Here is a 23,297-nt window from a genome sequence, read left to right on the forward strand (position 1 = left end):
TGGTGGGAGAATTCAACTAGAATGATGATAAGGGTGGTTATTCAATCTTATTTATTTTTAAAACTTTCTAATTTATAATAGAATTAATCTACTTGATTTTTTTATTTTTTTAGGAATCTTGTCAGATTAGAAAATATTACTCTGATTTTTACAAATCAATTTTAAAATATGACGACAAGAGTTTCTTCATCATGCAACAATTTGACTATTAAATCAAATTGATTTGAACAAATTTAATTATTAGAAAGTTCAATCATACATATGTATCAAATAAAATTGAACCAGATCTTAGAGTTTGATAAAGTTTAAGGGAAAAAAATGTTTATCAAGTAAAAGAAATATTGTTTAAAAAATGAGAAGCCTATAAATCTTTACATTAAAGTTTTGTTTGCATAAATATAGACCAAATTTTGCGATATATTTATTAATGAGTAAAATGATTCGTTGACTCATCATATTTAACGATTTAAATCAATGTATTTGACCAATGTACGTTTGAATAACAACACAGTGAATAACATATAACATCATAGAAGAGGTTAAATATATGAACCTTCCTTAAAAAATGAGTTGTAACACAATAAAACAATGGTTCTTGGGCCCATTTGAATGGAGATCTCTCCCTGAAATTGAAATAGGAGCTAAGCTGGCCTTTTCAAGAGAGAATTCGAGTTTTGATAGTTGTTGTCCTCATTCAAATATGGGCTCTCTTCTCCTCATCTTCTATACTCATGTGTTGCCCTCATATTGAATATGTTAACAGTTCGATTATATCATATATCGTATCAACAAGACGTTAATATGATATGGTAGTGTAAGACCTCACTGAATCCCAAGGTGAAAGGTTCGTTAAAATCTCAACTTGCAGTGACTTATCTCAGAGAGAAGCTCACTGTAAGGAGCTATTTCATGTGTATGATTTAGATCACTAGTACACTAATGACCAACGTAGTACTGATGTTATTTTTAGACAAGCAATATTTATAGATCAACCACTTTACACTTGTACATTTTTTTACACATGCTTATGAATAGGATGAATTCCAATAAGCCACACACTCATATTCCAGAAATACAGAAACAGAGAAATTCTACGGTCGAATTACCAAATAAAAATGGAATGGCCTCTTTAATTTTCCTTTCCAACCTGAGTTGTGCAAACCCAAATAAACCTTCATGTATGCCATTAAATAACCCATTATTCTCGCTATATTATTTGCTAAATTATCCAAATAAAATCACTAAAGTAAGCAAACAAAAGGTGTCCAAATATGCTAAAGCATACCACCCATAATTGAAACTTTAAAATAAAGGGCCTTTCACTTTAGTTGGATAAAAGTTGGAGTTCATTGCTATGGTCTCAGCAGGACAAAAAAGGGGGCAAAGAAAAATAAGAGATTTATATGACTTGGGTGAAGAGAGCACTATACTTGGCATTCCATCTATGCCTCCAATAGAAAAGAAGTGTACCTACTTTGAATAAACAACTAATGCACGCCCTAAACAAACAAAAAGCATCATCATTTTCAGGTAGACTTGCAACACCCAACCACTGTTAAAACAACCATTATCCATTTCACTTATGAATCTCAAATTTTCAAGAGTTACATCACTAATAAAAATATACAAACCACTCTAACCTTTACATAGTCCCACTGTCCACTACAAAATCAAGTCCCAGTGCCCACTACAAAACCTAAGCCCCACTAAAAAAGTGCTTTCATCACATTCCACTAACCCCTACCATTGATACAAAAGAGAAGAGCATCTCTAGTGAATTTTGACAATTTCTTTCCCTTTAGTTGAAATTAGGAAAGACATGATGGGGTCTGTTTGTATTTTCATAGGGCATTGACATTGAAACCTTGATTGACAAAAGCAGAAAGAAAGGCAAAAAAGTAAGGACTATAGCATCCAACTTTGATTGCAACTTGACAAATAACTCCTACAAGTTTTAGGTAAGCCCTTGTAGGGGACAATGGATAGTGCAACCTGTGCCTTAGGTCTATCTATGAAGGAGGATTAGTTTCAACCTTAACTATGCTAGAGGTGTCTGATGGTTGTGACTGATATATTGCTGATGCCAGTGAAATGGGCATGATGCAGAGAGCCTTTGATTGAAGAAACTGCATGGCAGCTCCTACATTTTCTTCCATAAGCTTAGCTACCTGTGTTTCTGTGCCATCATTTGACCACTTCTCCCAAGCTGGTTGGTTTCCTTCCTCCTGATCAATACTAAATTTGATAAATATTTTCGACGAAAAATAAATCTTGCCAATTACACCTTTTTAAGAGAACAATTACCTCGACCAATGACAATGGGATGTCAGTTACCAGTGGTGCCACTGCACCAGCTCCGCCCAATCGACTCATGCTCAAAACCTAAGAGGGATAAAAATAACGGTCATTGGAAGTCTTTCGCGCTCCAGTTTAATACTTCTGAGAAATTTAAATTCGGATCCTATGAACAGACATGTTTTTCCATTTGCATATTCAAACAGCAATATGTACTCCCACATATGTCTAGATAATCATGAAACTGTTAGCATGTTTGTAGAAATTGTTGCACTGCTCACAAATTGCTGAAAGAGAAAATCAGAGTTTGTGTTGATGGAAAAACAATCGAGTCCCCACAGATAGAGACCCTTGGATATTATTGGGTAGTCAAAATAACTAGAATGCAAAATAGTATGAAAATGCTACTCAAGGAAGCACGAACTATTTTCACAATAATTGTTGTTTGACTACCGGTCCTTACAGGTTATAATTGCCCATGCTTCCTTGGGTAGCATTTTTACACTATTTTGCACTGTAGCTATTTTAGCTATGGGAAAAAGTCCATTGGCTAATCAACTTGGGTTCATGACAACGAGTTGAGTCCCAACTAAATGATGACCATGTGGAGCGAGGGCTCAAGAGGAACAGGTTAAGAGATTTGACACAAATCCACAACTCGCACTAAAAGCTGTTGCTAATTATAAATTGAGACTTGATAAGGACATACATCAAATGAAAAAAATGTAAAATCCATGAGGATCACAAGAGCATTAACCTTCACTTGAAGTCTTAAGAACTTGACATAATCCACAATTTCATCAAGCATGATAGCTTTATCAGTCTGAACAAAGTACAAATGCACAAAAATATTAGCAATCATGGGATAATTATACTGCATAGGATCAGAGGAAATATTGCAGACCACATGTTATAAATATTTACAAATTGAAGCATTCTATTTCAAGATTTTTTTACATTAAAAAACACCCTAATTTGTAGAATTCAAAGGTCTATCTTTGCTTCATGGTGAACATTGAAAATAATCCATATAGTATCCAAACACAAAAAATTCCATCTGAAGACAAACACAAAACTACATATATTGCAGTAAAATTACAGCTAAGATAAGTAACACACCTTGTTGACACTAGGAACCAGCTCTTGCAAAGCCCTGATTCTTTCAGCTATTCTTTCTCTACGCAACTGTTATCAAAATAGTAAGATGAAGATTACAAAAAACAATTACCCAATCAAGGAGTAAAAACATCATTTTTATCCTCATTTTAATGTTAACCATCATAATAACAAGCAAAGTTCACAATCTCAGAAATATCATAGAGCTAACCCTTTCGGCTATGCTGTGTGGATCAGTTGCTTGTCCCCTTCTAGCCCGGACTCTAGGACGCATCGCCGGTGCATGTGGAGCAATAGGAACGTTGGTAAGCATGGGTTGCCCATGAAAAACCTGCAACAAAGGGATATATCATCAAGAGAGAAAGAGGGTGAGAGAATTGTACTAGAAAGATAGAGTTACATTGTTGGGTGTGGCATGAGGAAGATTATGGTTAGCAGTTGAAGAAGCATGGTGATGGTTGATGAAGGTTCCTCCTCCTCCTCCTACTACTCTTCCTACTCCTCTAGCTTGGTCTAAGTGGTAGAGAGATGTAGAGTCAGAAGAAGGGAGAGAGAGGATTTGTTGAAGGAAATCATCGTTGGCTTCATTTGCCATTTATCACTCAACACAATTCACTTACAAGCACCAGGAGGAGGAGGCAACACTACTTTGCCTTTGTGCTGCTTAATATAATAATCATAATAAGATGCATTCTTTTTTCTCCTCTGAAAGAGACATCATTTTTTGTTGTATAATATCTATGAATAGAGTGTAAAAAGTTTTAGTATTAAACAATAGATGAGGTGTTAATTGTGTAAATAACCCTTATGAGTTACGAAAAATAAATGTTCATATAGAGTATCTCCAACAACTCATTCATAATAAAATAAGAGGTTTGTCTCTCATTTGTTTATATGAAATTTTTATTTCTTTAACAAATACTCTTTACACAATAACATTATTATGCATATTTATGTAGAGTTTAAAATTTGTGTTATGAGTATAAATTTTCTTACACTATCAGCCTATCATTCAGCATTAGTTTACACTACTTTTATTTAAGAGTCAATAATGTTTAACGAATCAATAATAAATAATTTACTGACAGTGAAAAACACTTACAATATCAGTGCATACATATTAAATTCATTTATATATAAGATGAAAAATTTGAGAAAACTTAATGATCCCATTGCACTCAGAGATTACCCCTCGTTGAATCGGTGGGAAAACACCTAAGTTTCGATCGAAAAACTCAAGTGAGTTGAAAAATAAAGATTAATATAGAGAATTAGGTGAAGATCAAAACCCAAATAAAAAAGTATGATTATTGAAGAAACTAGAAAAATATTATTACAGTCCATCAGAAACAATTCTTTTTTATTAATCTGTGCCTCATTTTCACAATTTCACAGAATGCTTTACCCTCTACGACTATGGTATGCTAGAGTTGTATGTTACTTGCGAAATCATCAATCTGTATGCCCAAAAATAAAATTCACCAATCAATACCTTCCTTACAAAAAAAAAATCTCCAAAATATGTATTATTTGTATTTACAAATGCTACAAACTGAGTACGTCTAACATGTATAAAATGAAGGTTTTATATGTACTATAACCATAACAATCATATTTGATTTTGGGGCTGTGAAAAGAATTCCTTTGCTTTATGAGCTACCTCTGCCTCCAAAATTGCTTCTAGAACTAAGTCAGATCCCTTCACATCAGCTGCAAATACAACCAAAGCTAAATCAAATATCATTCTAGAACAAACAGAAGCTGATCAATAATGCAATAAATAGTCCATTTGGTGCCAATAAGGGGAAAAATTGAGGTGGACAGCCAGGGTATGTGACTCAATCATAGACAGGAATGATTCACAAGCCCCTACCACAGATTCCAAAATATAAAAATAAAATAAGGGATTCAAGCTTATCACAGTGAAATAGATAACAGTTTTCATAATATCCTAGTGCATACCAAATGAGCCACAGTCTCAACAATGAATGCAGTTCAAGTGATGAACAAACATTCTTTGATTCCAGCCTTTCCAGCTAACCGTGTAATAGTATATTCCAACTGAACTAACTAAACAGATCAACAAAATCACATCTGAAAACATCTGTCTGTATGTAATGGAAATAACAAATAAAAACTGGTGGAGATTGTTGAGATAATTAGAAGGTTTTGTATTTGATTGAGTTTACATATATGATTATGAAATCATATCTTGTTACTATGCTCTGATTTTATTTCCCTAAAGTTAAAGGATTTATGTACTCTTGTATTACAAATAGAAAGGTTGACTGCACAAATCACTCAAACGATTCATGTAAATCTTCATCCTTTTCAAGTTGGTATCATAGTCAGAGTCAAAGGTAACCTCGTCGCCTGGTATAATATGCTTATGTCAAAAGAGCATGCTGGGAAGTAAATCTCACATCATCCGCCTCATTCTCTCGGGTGTGGTTTACCTATTGGGCTAAAACTCTCATAGTTAATCGGTTTTGAGATGGAACCTTAACAAGTACATATTTTAGCGCTCATACTTATGGATTATGTGACATACGTAGATAGGAAGCCGTGCACACCACATTATGCACAAAATGCAAATATAAAAAATCTGTGTAACAGGCTTTACATAGATAAGTATGCAGCAAAGAATCACAGATATTGGACAATCATGCTACCAAAAGCCAACTAAACAACAAAAAGTATCATTACCCCCACGATTTTTTGGTAAGAGTCCAGTGTTTTCAGCAGAAACTGGTATGACAGTAAGTTGAAGTTCATCTTCAATCTTCTCATCTTCAGCACCACTTGCAGATAAACCATTCTTTATTGCAGGGGACTCTGCCAATCTAGCGTAAGTAGTTGCTTGACTTTGCATATTGCATGAATCTGAGGCTAATAAGGTCGAATCCTGGAAATAATTACAGGCATGTGAGCACATATTTCCTAAGGCAGCTTATAATTATATTTATCTAAAGTTGTGGATGTGGTCAATAAACCTTGGTAACAGTGGGTATCGGGTTATTCTCTTCAACATCTTCTAGTTTCCTATTGTCTATATCATCAACATATACAAAATCTCAATACCATATCCATAAAAATTAGAAAACTGAGTTATGTTCTGAAATAAATGGTGTAAATAATACCATCTGACGTAGATATGTGGTCAAGATTATCCACAAGCCTCCGGGTCATAGGGCCAGGACTTATAATTGAAATACTTCGAATTTCATGACGAATAGCATCTAGCTGCGCCATTGTGTCTTGCAGTTCCTTGTGAACCTAAAAAGACAAAATAGGTGAATGCAACCAAATTTAGTTTTTCTTAATGGGATGCCATTAGCAAGTCCTGGTATGGACAAGCAATCCTTTGATGGAATATAAATATGTCTCAGACTTTTATATTATGTGATATTATTGTTCAAAGTGAATCACATGCAGTTGAGATACTAGAAACTCAAATTGTCGCATTGTATTTTTTATTCAAATTAAAATCACAACCCACTCTTCTTAACTTAGAAATTCCAGACCTAACTTGGCTTTATTTTCCCAATTCTTTCTAAGCAACCAAATGCAACACTTATGATAATCCAGTCTATAAAAATCTAATGAAACCAATCTGTGTGAGTAGGAGAAAGAGGAATACCTGGCGAGCTTGAGATTGTTGCACTACAGATTCAAACTGACCACGAGCCAATTGTACATATCCAATAGATCGTCCAGCTAGCCTCCCTGCTGTTCTGGCTATTATTGGCAAATCTTTTGGACCTATTACACATCCATTTTCAAGATAAACAATATACAATTTACAATCCTACTTAACAAATTAAGTTGGCCATATGGTAAGAGTAGTATGAACCAGAACCAACCAATCAGAGCAGCAGTGGCTCCGAGCAACAGAAGTATTTCTCCATATGAAAACCCCAGCATTGGTAACTGATTTGTTGTGTAAGACCTCTGCCACTGCCAGAGGAGTCAAGAGTCAGTAAATTTGGGCAAGCAAGGGTCCGTTTAGAGAGGGCCAAATTCCTTCAGAATCAATTTACAATCATATGAGGCAAGCATGAGAACATATGGTCATATGAGAATTCACGAGTTGAAATACATGTGTGTGTTTCAATTGGATTATTAGTTCTTCCCTAACACAAGGTTTACCTGGAGAAACGTTCATATTTGGCGGGCTGATCCTCCTATATATTAATTTGGTTAAATTAATAATTTTCGCAACCATGAACGGGAAGACCATGCTTCCAAACTATACGGAAAGTTCAGGTACCTCCAATACAAGATTCTATGTAAGCACGTAAGGTACTTCAGAAGATTGTCAGAATTCTCTAACCATAACATGTTTGTCAGAATTCTCTAACCATAACATGTGCCTTATCGAATATATTCCTTGTGCATTTTGAATAAAAATCTAGGCATGTTGCTAAATCCCATCAAAGTAAGGAGATTCAGTAGAGAGCTTCTTAGGTCACTACAAGAATATTGCAGATTAGCGACGGCAAAATCCCTTGGAAATTTCAGGTGTTCACTAGTAACTTGGATGAAGCATGACATGGACAGCAAGTGAGCTTAAAAGAATAATTTTATCATTTTTTACTTTGAAACTACATTTATACATACGGCAGTATTCCGTTGTTTTAGGACATTCCAGTTATACATCATTATATTATATTAAGAAAAAATTACAAACTTCTCATTTCACCTATGCATATATTCACAGAAATCATAATAGAATGAATTTTAAGCTATATATAGTCTTAGAATTTATAGACCATTGAACTTTTTCCTCATGTAGTATAGGAAATAGGAACTCAGATTGCAGATTCCTCAGAGCATAGATTTTTAATGACAAATTGAAAAAAAATCCATATGTGTAACAATTTTAAAGATTACGTGCATCCCTTAAATATCCTTCCTTCTAATCATGAACTAAATAAGCATACACCTAAGGACTTAGGTGAAATGAGGTTACAGAAGCATTCACATTCAATAAGTTTCAGATCAAAACCAAAAACAAAATCAATAAGTTTCAGAAGTTATCCTCCATGAATTGACTGTGATCAAATTTTCTTAACAATTAGGTTTTTGAAATACCTGAACCGAATAAGAATGGCGGTGCCGAGACCCCTAAACCGGAGAAGAGCAAAACAGAGGCGAGGTTGAGAAGTGATGACGAAGAGAAATGCAACCGCAGATTTGTTGAAGGAATATTGTTTGCGATATTGAAAATGAAAGGAGATGAGATTATGGCAGCGGCGGACTTAGACAGGAACACCGTGGCGGCACTCGTATGCGATTGGAAAATGGAAGCAAGGCTAGTTTTTGAGTTTGTAAAAGAAAGTGGTTTTTTTGTGATATTATTATAAACAAATTCTTATCCAATCATCCTACTAATAATCACAATAATCCTCATGTGATAGGATAATATATTATTTATTATTGAGAAAAATCATTTATTTTAATAGTGAGTTTTTTAAATTTATTTCACATTTTAGTCGTCAATTCTTAATAAATCTAATAGTTTAAAATGGTGAATAAATTTAAAGCATTAATTTTCACAAAAATAATTTTTTACAATTGATACGTATCACTCTTATGTGGATAAAAAGATTTGTAAAAACAGTCAGTAAAATAATATAACATTACTCATTTATTAAATCATAGAAAAATATAATTAAGAAATTAACTATTTACTTGATCACTTCTTTTAATTACAAATAACAATGACCAATGGCTATCCAATCTTGTAGAGACTAAGGATGTTGAGACTCATTGCTAGATGAATTTGAGTTCAGATAAGGTACCTAAACCAACGGTACCTAAAAGCGCTATCATTTCCTAATTATAATATAATATTAATTATAACTATAATCTATAATGTTGTATTATTAATTCATAGTTGTAATATCATTTCATTCTTTTCTTGAAGTTCTTATTGGATAAATTTTCTATTGTAAGATTGAAATTGTTTTTACATTTGATTAAGTAAGATGAGATGTGCTTAATAGTTAATTTAAATTGTGTTTAAAATATGTTTTATAATTTTTTACTGTTGATTGTCAAATAACATATATGATTATAGAAAATAAATATAAAATTGCATAAATTACTCGCAATTATTTTTAATATTTTTGAATTTATAGGTATCGTCGGATCCACAATGTACTCAATGATCTGCGAGTAACAGACCATGTGGTATCCACATGAGTTTGAGTCAAAAAAATAAAGCAACATGACTAATCCAAATACTATATTTATCTAAACTCATTGTCATCCCTACCTATTATATCTAATTTTGCTTATTTATCTATTTGGGATAATTTTTCTAATAATTGAAGAACTTTTGAGTAAGAGGTTAAATGTTCAGATACTTGATAATCAACAAGATGTTAGTCTATTAATGCAAAGTCTTACTGAATTCTCAAAATCGAATATCCAATTCCCGAAAACAATAGTTGTTGAGAGAGACAATCACAAATTCTAAAAGGAATTCCGTATAAAAAATGGTAATGAGACACCTTCAGAGTACCAAATAAAAAAAGTTACGTTGATATATAAAAAAAAGAATAAATGAAGAAAGGGTCTTTGCCTCTTTGGTGGGTTCATCCTGTGCTGAGCTCATGGAGGGCCAGGAGGAGGGTCATCCGAGTCGGGCTTACCAAATCACAATCCGTTGGGCCATTTGGGAAATTTGAGAGATTGGGCGCAGAAACTGGGAAAAATAGGGATTTGAAATTGGGAATGAAAATGTGTTTTCCCACGCAGGAATTGGCGCCACACAGTTTGAAACGCACATTATTTAACAAACTGCATCACCCAATATCATCAAATTTTGGATCTAATACTCAAAAACAAAACCCCCACTTTCTGTCTTTCTCTCTCAGGTAAGGTATCTCTCTATGTTAATGTTTCTGTTTTGTTTGTAATGTTTTGGTAAATGATTTGAAATGGGTAGAAGAACAGGTGAAGAAGATCATTATGGCTGGAAAAGGAGGGAAGGGGCTTTTGGCTGCAGCAAACAAAGACAAGGATAAGAAGAAACCTATTTCTCGTTCTTCCCGTGCTGGAATTCAGGTAACCTATATCACTTAAAGCCCTCAAAACTTCAACCCTAAATTTCTAACTCATTCACTTTACTTATTTTCTGTGCAATTTCTATATTTTCCATTAAAAGTTAACATTTTTTCCTCTTATCTAACCGCGATTTAACTATTTTGTCTATTTATTATGTTTCCATCACCCCCATTATTTATAATAAAAGGGTTAATTTAGAACATAAGAATATTGATATTTTGAGATAGGTTTGAGTGTGTAAGCTGCAGGTGATTTAACCTTTTGTATGAAGTGGGGTTGAATTTGCACTGTGTACCTAGTACGACCCATTTAATATTTCCCCCTTTATGTTTTATTTATATTAGTATGCTTTGCGATTCAACATAACAATATTGGTTTTGTGAGATTAAATTGTTCACATTGTCTATAATTTGCAGGTAATTAGTACCTTTTTGCATGATATGGATTAGGTTTATATTTTTTTACATTGTTGCAGACATTGTAACTTGCAGAACCCATTTGACTAAAGATCGTGTTTTTTAAATGTTTTTTTGGATATAATTGAATGGATGGGTTGGTTGCAGTTTCCAGTGGGACGTATCCACAGACAGTTGAAACAAAGGGTCTCAGCCCATGGACGTGTTGGTGCCACTGCTGCTGTGTACTTGGCCTCCATTCTCGAGTATCTCACTGCCGAGGTTCTTGAACTCGCGGGGAATGCAAGCAAAGATCTCAAAGTGAAGAGGATCACACCAAGGCATTTGCAACTTGCTATCAGAGGAGATGAGGAGCTTGATACCCTCATCAAAGGGACCATTGCTGGTGGTGGTGTCATCCCTCACATTCACAAGTCCTTGATCAACAAAACCTCCAAAGAATAGGATCATCTGTTTGCTTATTCTCATCTTAGATGTCTGTTTATTTAAATTAGGTTATGTTTGTTATTATGACTTTATCACACTAGGCTAGGATGCTTTCTTTTGACAATTAGATGTTGACATATAATTTGGTAGTAATTTTATATGGCCACTTAACTGTTTGAATTGGTCTATTCTGGATTGGTAAGACTGTTACATTGATTGCTCAACAATGTTTTCTTTTGGATCTGTGGTTTGTTGTCTTTATTCATCTTTGTTTGCTTAATCTTTGCAATTGGTCACTTATTGATTACTGTCTACAAGCTTAACGCCGTCCATATAAAATTGACCTCTTCATATGAAAAAGTTCAAGAACTTCAATAGACTTACTATCAGCTGATGATGGTTTTGACTTTTGATTCCATTCTGCCTTGGGTTTTGTTTGTTCGTGATTGCTGAAACTTTTTTTCTTCAAACTAGAAACCCTTTATATCACATTCATTAATTGTTTGTTGGGCCAATAGAATAGAGCTTGTGTAGCATCCTTGGTTTTGTCCCCATTGCACAAGTCTGCAGGCTGCAGCTAACCGTGTTTGGAACATGTATCAACCACACTAACTTTTTCATTAGTAATTCTAGAGTTGATTTCTAAATTTACATATATGGGGTATATATTATAGAAAGGGATATCCGTTTTAAGCCACTTACTATATATTTGGCATTTTAATATTTTATGCAATTGTTGTGTAAGAGCATCAATGTGGTTGCTGTGAATTGTACAAAGCTTGGTTTTAAGTACTCGAGTTTTTTTCTTTTTCAAAAATTGGATAACCAAACAACTAGTGTATAGAGCTAAGTGATCCCAAATTCTTAATAATCTATCATATTTTCATTTCACCACCATAGAGAGGATGGCAAAGGTGGGGATGTGGCTACTGAAGGTACCATGTTCTTCTGTCACGGACCCTCTGAAACAATGATAGATGAAGGAGAGATGGGATTCTGCTTCCTCTATATATCTAGGATTCATTAGTTGTCACCACTTCCAAGACTGCTACTCCTCACAACCCATTCACTTTCTTTCTTTCTTTCTTTCTTTCTTTCTCTCTTTCTCTCTTTCTTTCTTTCCTTCTTTCTTTCCTCCCTTCTTTCTTTCTTTCTCTCCTTTCTCCTTCTTTCTTTCTTTCTTTCTTTCTTTCTCTCGTTCTTTCCTTCTTTCTCTCCTTTCTTTCTTTCTCTCCTTCTTTCTTTCTTTCTTTCTTTTATCTATGTATATATATCCACTTTTGCAAAATTTAGTTCCTTGTATGTAATAATATATTTGGGCATATTTAACGGCCCACACTACACGACATGTTTGCCTTTTCCTACCCAACTCAGAGACCAAAAACTCTGCCTCTGAGGTCCCATATGTTTAAGACATATTGGATCAAACACGACCAGACGAATACCATCATAACCCAAAAGTAAACTTAAGACATAAACATGTTTCTAGACTAAGTACAAAAGTAAGGATGAAACTATCCTAAATTTGGAAATAAAATAGGTGTATCATGAAGGATAATATATATCATAAAATAATATATATTAAAGCGATTGTTGTCCTAAATCAATAACCCTATCCTAATTAAAGCAAACCATATATGATGTAATTCTCTCTAAGAAGTTTGACAAGGGATAAAAACAAAATTTTAAGGGTCTAAATTTTTATATTTAAATTAAATAATTTTAAAAAATTATAAAAGCATAATTCCCCTCATATTTTTTGTGGAATTTCTTTTAGTAAAAAAGTTATTAAAATAATTGACCTACAAATCTGTAAAAAAATATTATCTTAACTAAAAGAGGAAAAACATGTGTAAAAATGATTTAATATATATATAGTGTAAATATTTTTTACACTATCAACAAATTATCCCCTATTAAATTATTAAGTATTATTTACTCTCAAATAAAAGTAATACAATAATAAATAAATCAATGATAATATAAAAACATTACCATTATCGATGCATAGATTTTAAACTCGTGTAAAAATGCTTTGTTAAGTGCATTTTGGATGAGGAGAGCGGAGAGAAATGAATTGAAACTGTGGTGACCAACACAACACAACACACACTCCATTTTCAAGGTTCTTCTTCTCTCTCTCTGATTCAATTTCCTTTCTTTATTCTCAATCTCATATACATTCACTTGAACTGATTTCATTTTTCTGTTTATTTTTAGATCCATTCTCTTCAATATTCCAATGACTTCATTAATGCTAAGCGGAACTCAAAACCTTACACTCTTCACTAACAGAACCCAAAATGGGTTAGGTTTCACTTCTTCTTCTTCTGATTTTCACGGTAAATCCATCCCAAAACTGCGTTTTATTGCTACCACCAATAAGATTAGAACCCTCAATTGTAGTGTCTCTTCTTCAAGACCAACCTCACAACCCAGATTCATACAGCATAAAAAAGAAGCCTTTTGGTTCTACAGATTCTTATCCATTGTGTATGACCATGTTATCAACCCTGGTCATTGGACTGAGGATATGAGAGATGGTGCTCTTGAACCTGCTGATCTTAGTGATAGGAACATGTTAGTGGTTGATGTTGGTGGTGGAACTGGTTTTACTACATTGGGTATTGTTAAACATGTTGATGCAAATAATGTTACCATTCTTGATCAGTCACCTCATCAGCTTGATAAAGCTAAACAGAAGGAACCACTTAAGGATTGTAAAATTGTTGAAGGAGATGCTGAAGATCTTCCTTTTCGAACCGATTATGCTGATAGATATGTATCTGCTGGAAGGTACTACCTCTACCTTCTAAAACAAATCCATTTTGACACTAAAAATGTTTAGGAGAAGCTCAATTTTCCAATTTCTCACCAAAAAAAACGTTTATGTAAAAAAAGATTTAATTTTGTAACATTTGATATTGATTTTGTAGAATAATTGTTTTGAGAATCCTAAACAAGCAGGCTAGTTGCATTATATTTATTCAAGTGTTCATTTTATTCACTGGTGAATGTTTATGGTTAATTTGCATTATGGCTATATGTGGTTGTGAAGTTGTGTGCCTTAAAGGGGTAATGATGATATATTGATATGGTTTCCTTTGTCAGTATTGAATACTGGCCAGATCCACAGCGTGGTATCAAGGAAGCATACAGGGTTTTGAAACTTGGAGGCAAAGCATGCTTAATTGGTCCGGTCCACCCAACATTTTGGTTGTCACGTTTCTTTGCAGATGTTTGGATGCTTTTCCCTAAGGAGGAAGAGTACATTGAGTGGTTTGAGAAGGCAGGGTTTAAGGATGTCCAGCTGAAAAGGATTGGACCGAAGTGGTATCGCGGGGTAAGACGTCATGGCTTGATCATGGGTTGTTCAGTGACTGGTATTAAACCTGCATCAGGAGATTCTCCTTTGGAGGTATTTGTCATCTTAGCTTATCAGTCTATAATTTTGTTGTTGTTGATGTTGGCCCTTGTTTTCTTTGTGGAATTTATTGGGGTTTTATTTGTATTTGAATCGAAGGAAGTTTGAAAATATCTCTATGCCTTCCCTGTTGATGTATCTGTTTGTGTGATGGTACATTTCATGATTTACTGACCATAAACAAAGTAGAGTCTAACCTGGACGGAATATTACATGTATGACACTAGAGTTGGGCATTCTGTTACTAAGATTTGGTCTGTTGGTATCCCTCTTTTCCTGATTTATTTAATGGTACTGCTGAAGCGCATTTGAGGGAAAACCTGTCCCATTCTTTCTGATTTAGATCCCTATTTTTTTCTAGTCACAGTTAAATTTTCTCTTAGTATTGTGTTTCGTTCATTTGATGTTTTTTTCCCTGACTTCTTTGACAACTCATGACTCTGCCCTATATTCATATGTTTGCTGCATTATATTTACATGTTTCATTGTCAATGAACCTAATGAAACTTGAAAAAAGAAAATAACTAGACTTGGCATGATGAACTAGCTAACTATCATGGTTGATATTACTGGTTACTTTCATTCGTTTTTGTGCATGCACGGCTAGTTCAAGCTTCATTCTCTTTTCAACTTGAAGCTCAATACCACTATACAGATTATGCTTACAAACTTGCTGTACATAACAGGCATAGTATTGTACTGGATTTCTTCAATTCCCTGCTATCTTTCGGTTTTTTCAATCAATGATATGAACACTTTAGGTTTGGAGTTTAGATTTTCAAAAGGCACAACACTAAAACTTTCACCTTCGTTGACCACTGCTTCCAAACATGATAAAATTCTTGTTTACCTGCAAAATGTCTATAACTGTCTAGTAAAGTGATAGGATTTATGGGTATTAGTGAATATGGTAGTTGTTCTTAAAGAAGTCACATAATCTGTCCCTTGGAATTTCTGATTGACCATAAATTAATATATTTTCTTATCTTGTATTCACAAGAGGGAGTATTGTGTAAAACATGCTGATTGTTTTTGGTTTCTACAATTTGTTGCAGCTTGGTCCAAAGGAAGAAGACGTCGAAAAGCCAGTAAATCCTTTTGTCTTTTTACTGCGCTTCGCGTTGGGTGCATTAGCAGCAACATGGTTTGTATTGGTTCCTATTTACATGTGGCTCAAAGACCAAGTTGTTCCCAAAGGCCAGCCAATATAAGAGATATTAGTACTTACACATTGCGATCCTATGAAACAGTGCCATGTTCAATTTATCTTCAAATGTAAGATTTTCACATCTGGAATTGAGAAACATTTTGTCACACCTCATAATTAGTTTGTTAATTAGTCAATCTCACCTTTTCTGCATGTTTTTTCAATCTATAATAATTTGAGTGGGAGTGCCTATACAACTATATTTCATTTGTCTATATGTGATTTTGATCTGTTCATTATCTCTCAGCATTCCAAGATTGCTTATAATTTTATGAAGATATTAAAAAGCAGTGATTGTTACATGTTACCTTCCCCTTTCCCCCTCTCCCCCTCTCAATTATATTAACCTTTTGAGAATGAAAAGTACAAGGAAGAGAAAGCTATAACATAACATTAGGGGAAGTAATTTATGATTAGTTGTGGTTCTCTCCCATTGTGAGATGAAACAAAGGAGAGATTAAAACAGTGGTTCACCATGAATACAGGTTGACTCTGCTATGCAACAAACTTGGTACTAAAGAATTGCTTCTCAAGGAAGACAATAGAATGTTGTGTTGTGGAGCTCTGCATGCAGAAAGCTCAATTCAACCATAGCCTAGACTGGTATAGGCCAAGACCTGTAATCAAGTTTTAGTCTCACTAACTGAATGCTCAAGTATCCTTGTTTTTTTCATGTTTTTATTTTTTCATACTATTCCAATTTTTTTGATGTTTTAAAAAATCAATACATATTTATAGTGTATTTTCTAACTAAACCATTTTTTGTCAATCCTTTTTTCACCCTTATTTTTTCATTTCTTTTTAGTTCCCAGTGTGGATTAAATGAGGGTTATTTTAGGAAGATTGTTACATTTTTTTACATCACAATGATTTTTTAAATTATGTATACAGCCTTAAACATCAAAAGATATATAAAGTTGGGGAGTATATTACAAAAAAATGAGTGTCATATCTGAAGTAACTAAGACATTTCTGCTTCGGCTTTTTGGAACAAACATGTTATAATAATTTATCATCAATTGTTTTAGTTGACAAAGGCATTGATATTTAAATTCTTCCTAATTATTTCATTTATTATTTATCTTGTTTTCTTTTACTTCTTGAAATATATTACCTCTTATTTGATTTACTTTATTTACTAAGATTTATTTTGGTCTCCTCCATACATACACAAATTACCTAAAATAAAATTCAATCATTTTTTCTATAGTAGGAATTATTTCAATTTTATCTCATTTTTAATCATATCTTATCCAATAAAGTTCTCAACAAATTATGCAAATTTTGTGAACCTGTTGGTCATAAATAAAGATTATGCTGCACCCAAAAGGTGGGATTCCTTGGAGAGTGCTACCTTGTACTTGGAATGTGGGACATGAAACTAGTCCCATTGAAAGTTTCCCAATGTTCCCTAAAACTCTTCTGGAAATTGTCCTGCATTTGAATTGAAATTTCTCCACAAACCGTGTTTTGACCTTTTGAATAATTGTTAAAAAGTGGCCCCACTCACGCAGTCTCCAATCTATAAAAGCAAATTAAGCTAATGCTATAACATCAAATCAAAAGTTAATCTTTATCACCCCATAACTTAGGGAACAAGCAATTTATCCTCTATTACATTTTACCTACTTTCTACTTCAGTTGAACCTGCAGCAGAAAAAAAAATGGGAGATGCATTGAAAGACCAGATTGCTGAATTTCATGAAGCTTTTTGCCTTATTGACAAGGATTCTGATGGTGTGTTCTTTTGCTCCTTCACCATAATCATTATGATTCATTAATTATAAATTGACTTTGATTTGTTGAAATTGTTGGTGATGTATAGGATTAATTTCTGTGGATGAACTATTAACCATTATCAAATCATTAGACGCAAATCCAATTAAGGAAGAAATCCAAGATATGATTGGTGAAGTTGATCTTGATGGAAAAGGGAGCATAGATTTTGAAGAGTTCTTGCATATTATGGGAATAAAAATGAAGGTAAGAAACATAAGCTTGTCATTTGTTACAAACAAAGGTTGATAAATGTTAAGTTGGTTAAGGCTAACAATGCTAAAGTTTTCAATTATAATAGGAAAGTCTGGTTGAGGAGCTAAAAGATGCATTCAAAGTATTTGACAGAGATAATGATGGATACATTTCAGCCACTGAGGTATATAAATCTGCATTATGCACTTTTAATGTATCCTCACATTAGAAATATTCTTGTTCTCTATAACCAGTTAGTACTACATAAATTAAAAAAAGTGTTTTTTTTCTTAACTCTTGCTTTTAATTTGATTATGACTAAAATAAGGTAATTTTGATATTTTATAGCTGAGACATGTAATGATGAAATTGGGAGAGAGGTTGACAGATGAAGAAGTTGAACAAATGATTAGAGAAGCAGATTTGGATGGGGATGGTCAAGTTAGTTATGAAGAATTTGCAAGGATAATGATCCTAAATTGATCAATTTTTATTTGAAGTTTTAAGTCTTGGGGACAAAGTAACACATAAGACCATTAACATTTTATGTAAATTATCATCTTACATTGTTTTATTATGATTTATGACACAGTGCTGTTGAGTTTTAGATTTTTGGTCAAGCTTGACTTGGTGGTCGACCCAAGTTATTCCTTGTGTCTATTTTGTCATATAGAGAATAAAATATGAAGCACGTGTAAAAATTCATAACTTATTATAAAGTGATGTAACTTCTTCAAATATTGTTGAATAATCTTAAATATCAAATTTCAACAAGCCCCAAAACTGCCCCTTGAAATAAAAGTTAGTTTGATTTTTCCTAATTTTAATGGGTTTTTATATCCCATCTTACTATTTTGATACGATATCTGCTTTGTTCTTTGGGCTTTTTACCTCTTGTTTACCAAAAGAATTAGAAAATTGACAACTTTTCGTAATAAAAAGAAAGTTTATCTTATATGTAAAGAATGCACTGAGACTTTTTTGTCCAAGACGTTGGTATAGTGATATAAGATTTCACTGTTGGGAATAAGCAAATAATCAAATAATAAAGAGTACAGAGACAATAGAATAACACAAGATTATAAAATATTTCAAATTAACTCATGAAGGTTGGCTAGTGTCGTTGAAAGTAGAAACTTGCCGTCATTGCTCACGTTTTAGGGCTTCCTCTCTATGCTATTATTAGCTATCGTCCTTTCCTACTTTAATTATCGTTGACTTTTCAGAAAAAGTAATACAAATGAATGGTGGATGATAAAGTACACGTGTATAAATCTTTACACTGTCAGTGTATACATTTTATACTCTTTTGTAAATTATCTGCTTTTCTAATAGTATTATCCAGGTATGAAAGCGTGTTTATGTTCACATAAAATTCATAGATCAACATATGAATACAAATCATTATGTGCATGTTTGGATAGGTTTGCAAGGTGCAAAATCATGTTTGCAGAGAAATTACAAAGTCAAGCTTCCACACAAACACAAATGTTATTTACTTGGGTGAAACATGGTTTTTCACCGATTTCCAGACAAGAGCATATAGTTAGGCAACAATAATAGCCATAGACTAAAAGAATAGCAGAATAGTATTAACTCCAAAATTTTCTATAATGTACTCATAATTTTTACTCTAGCATACCATGATTACTATAAATTTAAAAGAGGTAACTTAATTCAAATGAAGGTAACATTTGACTACTAAAAACTGTTATCATTTCAAGATGCTATCAAACACGAAGGGGCAGATGTGATTTCATTACCTTCATATTAGTATTTTTGTGAGCAACAGCAGCACCTTGTGGTGTTCAACAGCAGTTTATGTAAATAGAGGCACCTTCTGGTGTTCAATAGCACCTTCTGGTTTGTACCTATAATATTATACTATTATGGACCACCGAAGTAAAGATAAATATTCCTTCAATGATGCAAAAAATTGACCCCAGCAGTGACTCGGGACTCATCAGCAGATAAAGCAGCTTAAACACCATCATATTAACATGAATAACATGTACGTTAAATAACATGGGATAAATGATGATGCTCAGCGACAAATATAAAAAAACAGCAACTATCTTCAGCTATGTAAATAACTAACAGCAACTATCATTCCATATGTTAGATTATCACGCTCTGGCCACGTCCCTAAGCTTGAAAGATTCTCCCATTATGTAGGTAATAATAATGATAATACTTTCTTTTGTTCCATTACTTACACACGTGCATGCATGGATCCACAAAACATATGATGTTTGTAGTATTGTTTTCGTGTGTTCATAACATAATTACCGGTTCACCCCAAATGAATACTATCTTATCTGCATCACATACTAGGTAATTCTTTTCAGTAGAGGATATACATTAAGAAAAGTATATTTGGACACATTTCCCTTGATGCTATGCTAGGACAGATTATTGTGATCATGTGATGTGATGGATAAAAGAAAAAGATATATAAACAAGTGTTTTAGAGTATAAAAATATGAAGTTGAAAAGTTCACAAATAATATAGGTTATCATGTCAATAAACATAGGCAAGAAGTATTTTATATATTGGTAAAAAGTGTATAATATAATATACAGGGAAAGGTTGTAAATGGTGTGCCAAATGAAGGAAATAAAGAGGACAGACAAAAAGAGGAAATACTCAAATTCTGTTAGATTCTTACTTGATTTGATTTCTATCTTTTACTATGCTCTTTCTACAGCAATATCAATTGGATTGGTTTCAATCTTTATATATATGTGCAAGTTTCTGTGATATGTTGCAGCTAGGCAAATGGGGTTCAAAGATAGGAGAAGTTGTCCTCATCTATGTAGATTGGCTTCTGAATACATAAGGAAATGTGAGGGATGTGAAGATGACATATACGCCTTCTTTGAGAATGAACCGGATGCGGATTCGCTTTATGTGAAGCTGGTGGAGGAGTTTGAGAGATGCATTCTTAGTTACTTTGGGTTCCATTGGAGACATGGTGATCTAATGATGAGTCAGGTATTGGTTGGGGGAGTCTAGTCATTTATAATGGGGAATAGAGATGCACAGGTCCCAGAATAATCTATAATGTCTTTGTGTATATAATACTAGGTACAATAATGTTTGTGCTTCTGGTTTTTCAGGTATTGACCTCTGAAACTGAGCCAAGAAGGAAGCTCAAACAAATAGTTATGGCTGCAACTAGGTGTGTATTACTATTGTTCTATAAAAACAATAATTAAAGAATCTTTGTAAGTTAAAACTAAATGGGATAATATGTTATGAAACAGCACATGACATTCTGAACTTAAAAGGTGCTACTTATTTAAGTGAATTCAAAGTTGGTAGGTATGATACTTTATTAAATGATTTACATTTTATCATTGTTGTTAGAACTTAGAACTCATGCAATAATAGTAAAAAGTGACACTTAAACATAACTTGCTTTTTAAGGCAAATAGTAACCTTTGCTCAGGGAACAAAGGTTTGAGAGAGTTACATAAAAAAAGTTCATATACTTAAGTAATTACGTTTTATCGTTTCAGCTAGCTAAGAATCAGCAAGTGTCTTCAGCCATGAAAATAAGTAACAGCTATAGCACTGTAATGCATAATTCAAGCATATGAAGTAAAGAAAAGAATCTTAGTTGGAGCTACCATTTCCTTCTCTCTATATTGGTTTATCCTAATGTTTGAGACAATAAGACCATCCAAAAGTTCAGATGTTTAGTATCAGGTAACAAACAAGTTAACTAGCTAGTTTCTCAGCCTATGAAAATTCGATTACTCGAAGTATAATCTCTTGCCTCACTTCATATTTTTTAGATTCTCGCCACCTCTTTTTGGGTACAATTTCAATTCTTAGATAGGATCACTAGATTGTATTCGATTTGACAAAAACAGAACCCAAGTGTCAAACAATCCAAGGAACTAACTACACACAGTTGAAAATGAAGAATAATATTAAAAGCATTAATCAACTGTTGCTTGATGACAACAACCATTCTATCAAATAATAATCAGCAGTAGAACCTAAGAGAACATTTATAATTTGTATAATCAGCTCCATGTTTTGGTTACTTTAAATAGCACATGTTATTGTTAAAGGTCAGGGAAAGTTAAAAAAAGGAAATGCAATCTACCAACTCCTATCTCCAATGCTGTAAGCAAGACACAATGCATGCCTTGAAAAAGAAAGGGATAGAAAAAAGAACATAAGCAATGTAAGGGCAAATGGATATAGGGCATGTCTGCCACAACAGAAAGAATATACCAAGTTACACTGTTGCACTCACCTTTAGCCTTTAGGGTTTGTGTCTTTCTTAAGATGTGTAGAAGATGGAATGTATTGGTCTCCAAAATAGGAAGGAGTGAGGCTGGCTCAGCATGACCTAGTCAAGGTTAATAAGCACTCTCTAGCTCTCGTTAACCAAACCTAGATCATGCTGGCAGCTTCACTTTTTCCCCTGTGACCCTTTCTTCTCATTGTGAATGAAAGGAGTGTAGATCAAGCAGTTATAACTTATAAGCACATGCATGTTCCAGGTCAAACATGTATTGTATAAGAAAATAATTAGAGAAGAAAAGGAATGGGAAACATTGAAGCTAAAAGACAAGGTAAAGTAGTCAAAGTTGTTTTCATTTCAAACAAGTAAGCAAAAGTACAATGGGTATAGTAACGATTGAGGTATATACATAGAATATAATGGGACAAATATTGTAAAGAGAAGTTGAATATGAGAGAGACATAACCCACCCTGTGTAACAGTGAATCCAATAAAGGAGTGTACATAAATACTGTACAATGAAATTGAATAGCACAGCTAAGAAAGTTTAAGGGAAGGTAAAACATTATTTGTGTCACATTAGGAAAGATCATCAACCTCAACCATATTAATAGTGAATCGTAAGAATTGAATATAAAGAGCAGCATAGTTTATTTAAGTTTAATAGAAGATCTCATGGATTGAATGTGATAAAGAGTAGAGAAATGAATGAGAAAGGGTCATGGAAATTGAGCCTTTATAATCACAATAATTGGATGAACCATATAAAAATTGACCCAAAATTTGAAGAGCTAAGATATGATTGAAAGTGGATTTGCTGTAGTCACTCTAGTGACAGCATCAAATCCGAACCCTTAAAAATATATTCATTTATAAATATTTTTGAAGATAAAAAAAGATGCATTTCATTCCCAGCCTCGGTAATTGCACTAAGTGCAGTAAAATTGGTGACTACAGCAGTCTGGGTCCAACATAATGAGCCCAACATGGCTCGAACATGTGACATTCTAGGATGACAGCTCTATTTATCTTTGGAAATAAGATCACACTTACTGTTGGGCCTTCTGGTGAGAGACAAAAGACAACAGCCCCTACAATTATCGGGT

At 33.5% G+C, this 23,297-nt stretch overlaps 6 protein-coding genes across 10 annotated transcripts; 4 read left to right on the forward strand and 2 right to left on the reverse strand.

Moving 5' to 3' along the window:
• LOC109336118 (transcription factor UNE12-like) lies at window positions 1,556-4,043 on the reverse strand. The gene is made up of 6 exons (XM_019572517.1): window positions 3,812-4,043; window positions 3,623-3,742; window positions 3,415-3,480; window positions 3,053-3,118; window positions 2,305-2,382; window positions 1,556-2,225 (listed from the first exon to the last, which is right to left on the reverse strand). Exons 1-6 carry the CDS (start codon window positions 4,004-4,006, stop codon window positions 2,010-2,012), a joined length of 741 nt encoding a protein of 246 aa, XP_019428062.1. The 5' UTR covers window positions 4,007-4,043; the 3' UTR covers window positions 1,556-2,009.
• Window positions 4,889-8,690, reverse strand: LOC109336120 (sec-independent protein translocase protein TatB). Of its 4 annotated transcripts, none has more exons than XM_019572521.1 (7): window positions 8,542-8,690; window positions 7,275-7,371; window positions 7,052-7,173; window positions 6,552-6,687; window positions 6,405-6,460; window positions 6,118-6,316; window positions 4,889-5,121 (listed from the first exon to the last, which is right to left on the reverse strand). In XM_019572521.1, exons 2-7 carry the CDS (start codon window positions 7,333-7,335, stop codon window positions 5,021-5,023), a joined length of 675 nt encoding a protein of 224 aa, XP_019428066.1. In that variant the 5' UTR covers window positions 7,336-7,371; window positions 8,542-8,690; the 3' UTR covers window positions 4,889-5,020. The 4 variants fall into 4 exon arrangements, with proteins under 4 accessions (XP_019428066.1, XP_019428064.1, XP_019428063.1 ...); XM_019572519.1 differs by having other exon boundaries at window positions 7,275-7,434; window positions 8,506-8,690; XM_019572518.1 differs by having other exon boundaries at window positions 7,275-7,368; window positions 8,506-8,689.
• On the forward strand, window positions 10,276-11,588 carry LOC109336122 (histone H2A variant 1-like). Its single transcript, XM_019572524.1, has 3 exons — window positions 10,276-10,295; window positions 10,375-10,485; window positions 11,049-11,588. Exons 2-3 carry the CDS (start codon window positions 10,390-10,392, stop codon window positions 11,343-11,345), a joined length of 393 nt encoding a protein of 130 aa, XP_019428069.1. The 5' UTR covers window positions 10,276-10,295; window positions 10,375-10,389; the 3' UTR covers window positions 11,346-11,588.
• Window positions 13,374-16,164, forward strand: LOC109336117 (2-methyl-6-phytyl-1,4-hydroquinone methyltransferase, chloroplastic-like). Of its 2 annotated transcripts, none has more exons than XM_019572515.1 (4): window positions 13,374-13,452; window positions 13,548-14,123; window positions 14,439-14,745; window positions 15,807-16,164. In XM_019572515.1, the coding sequence occupies exons 2-4, from the start codon at window positions 13,570-13,572 to the stop codon at window positions 15,960-15,962; spliced, it is 1,017 nt and encodes a 338-aa protein (XP_019428060.1). In that variant the 5' UTR covers window positions 13,374-13,452; window positions 13,548-13,569; the 3' UTR covers window positions 15,963-16,164. The 2 variants fall into 2 exon arrangements, with proteins under 2 accessions (XP_019428060.1, XP_019428061.1); XM_019572516.1 differs by having other exon boundaries at window positions 13,396-13,415.
• Window positions 17,346-18,536, forward strand: LOC109336121 (calmodulin-like protein 11). The gene is made up of 4 exons (XM_019572523.1): window positions 17,346-17,695; window positions 17,784-17,941; window positions 18,036-18,113; window positions 18,278-18,536. The coding sequence occupies exons 1-4, from the start codon at window positions 17,623-17,625 to the stop codon at window positions 18,410-18,412; spliced, it is 444 nt and encodes a 147-aa protein (XP_019428068.1). The 5' UTR covers window positions 17,346-17,622; the 3' UTR covers window positions 18,413-18,536.
• LOC109336123 lies at window positions 20,037-21,409 on the forward strand. Its single transcript, XM_019572525.1, has 4 exons — window positions 20,037-20,104; window positions 20,701-20,924; window positions 21,050-21,111; window positions 21,382-21,409. Exons 2-4 carry the CDS (start codon window positions 20,709-20,711, stop codon window positions 21,407-21,409), a joined length of 306 nt encoding a protein of 101 aa, XP_019428070.1. The 5' UTR covers window positions 20,037-20,104; window positions 20,701-20,708.

Source organism: Lupinus angustifolius, chromosome LG20 (genome assembly GCF_001865875.1).
Source record: "Lupinus angustifolius cultivar Tanjil chromosome LG20, LupAngTanjil_v1.0, whole genome shotgun sequence".
In the NCBI taxonomy this organism is placed as follows: Eukaryota; Viridiplantae; Streptophyta; class Magnoliopsida; order Fabales; family Fabaceae; genus Lupinus; species Lupinus angustifolius.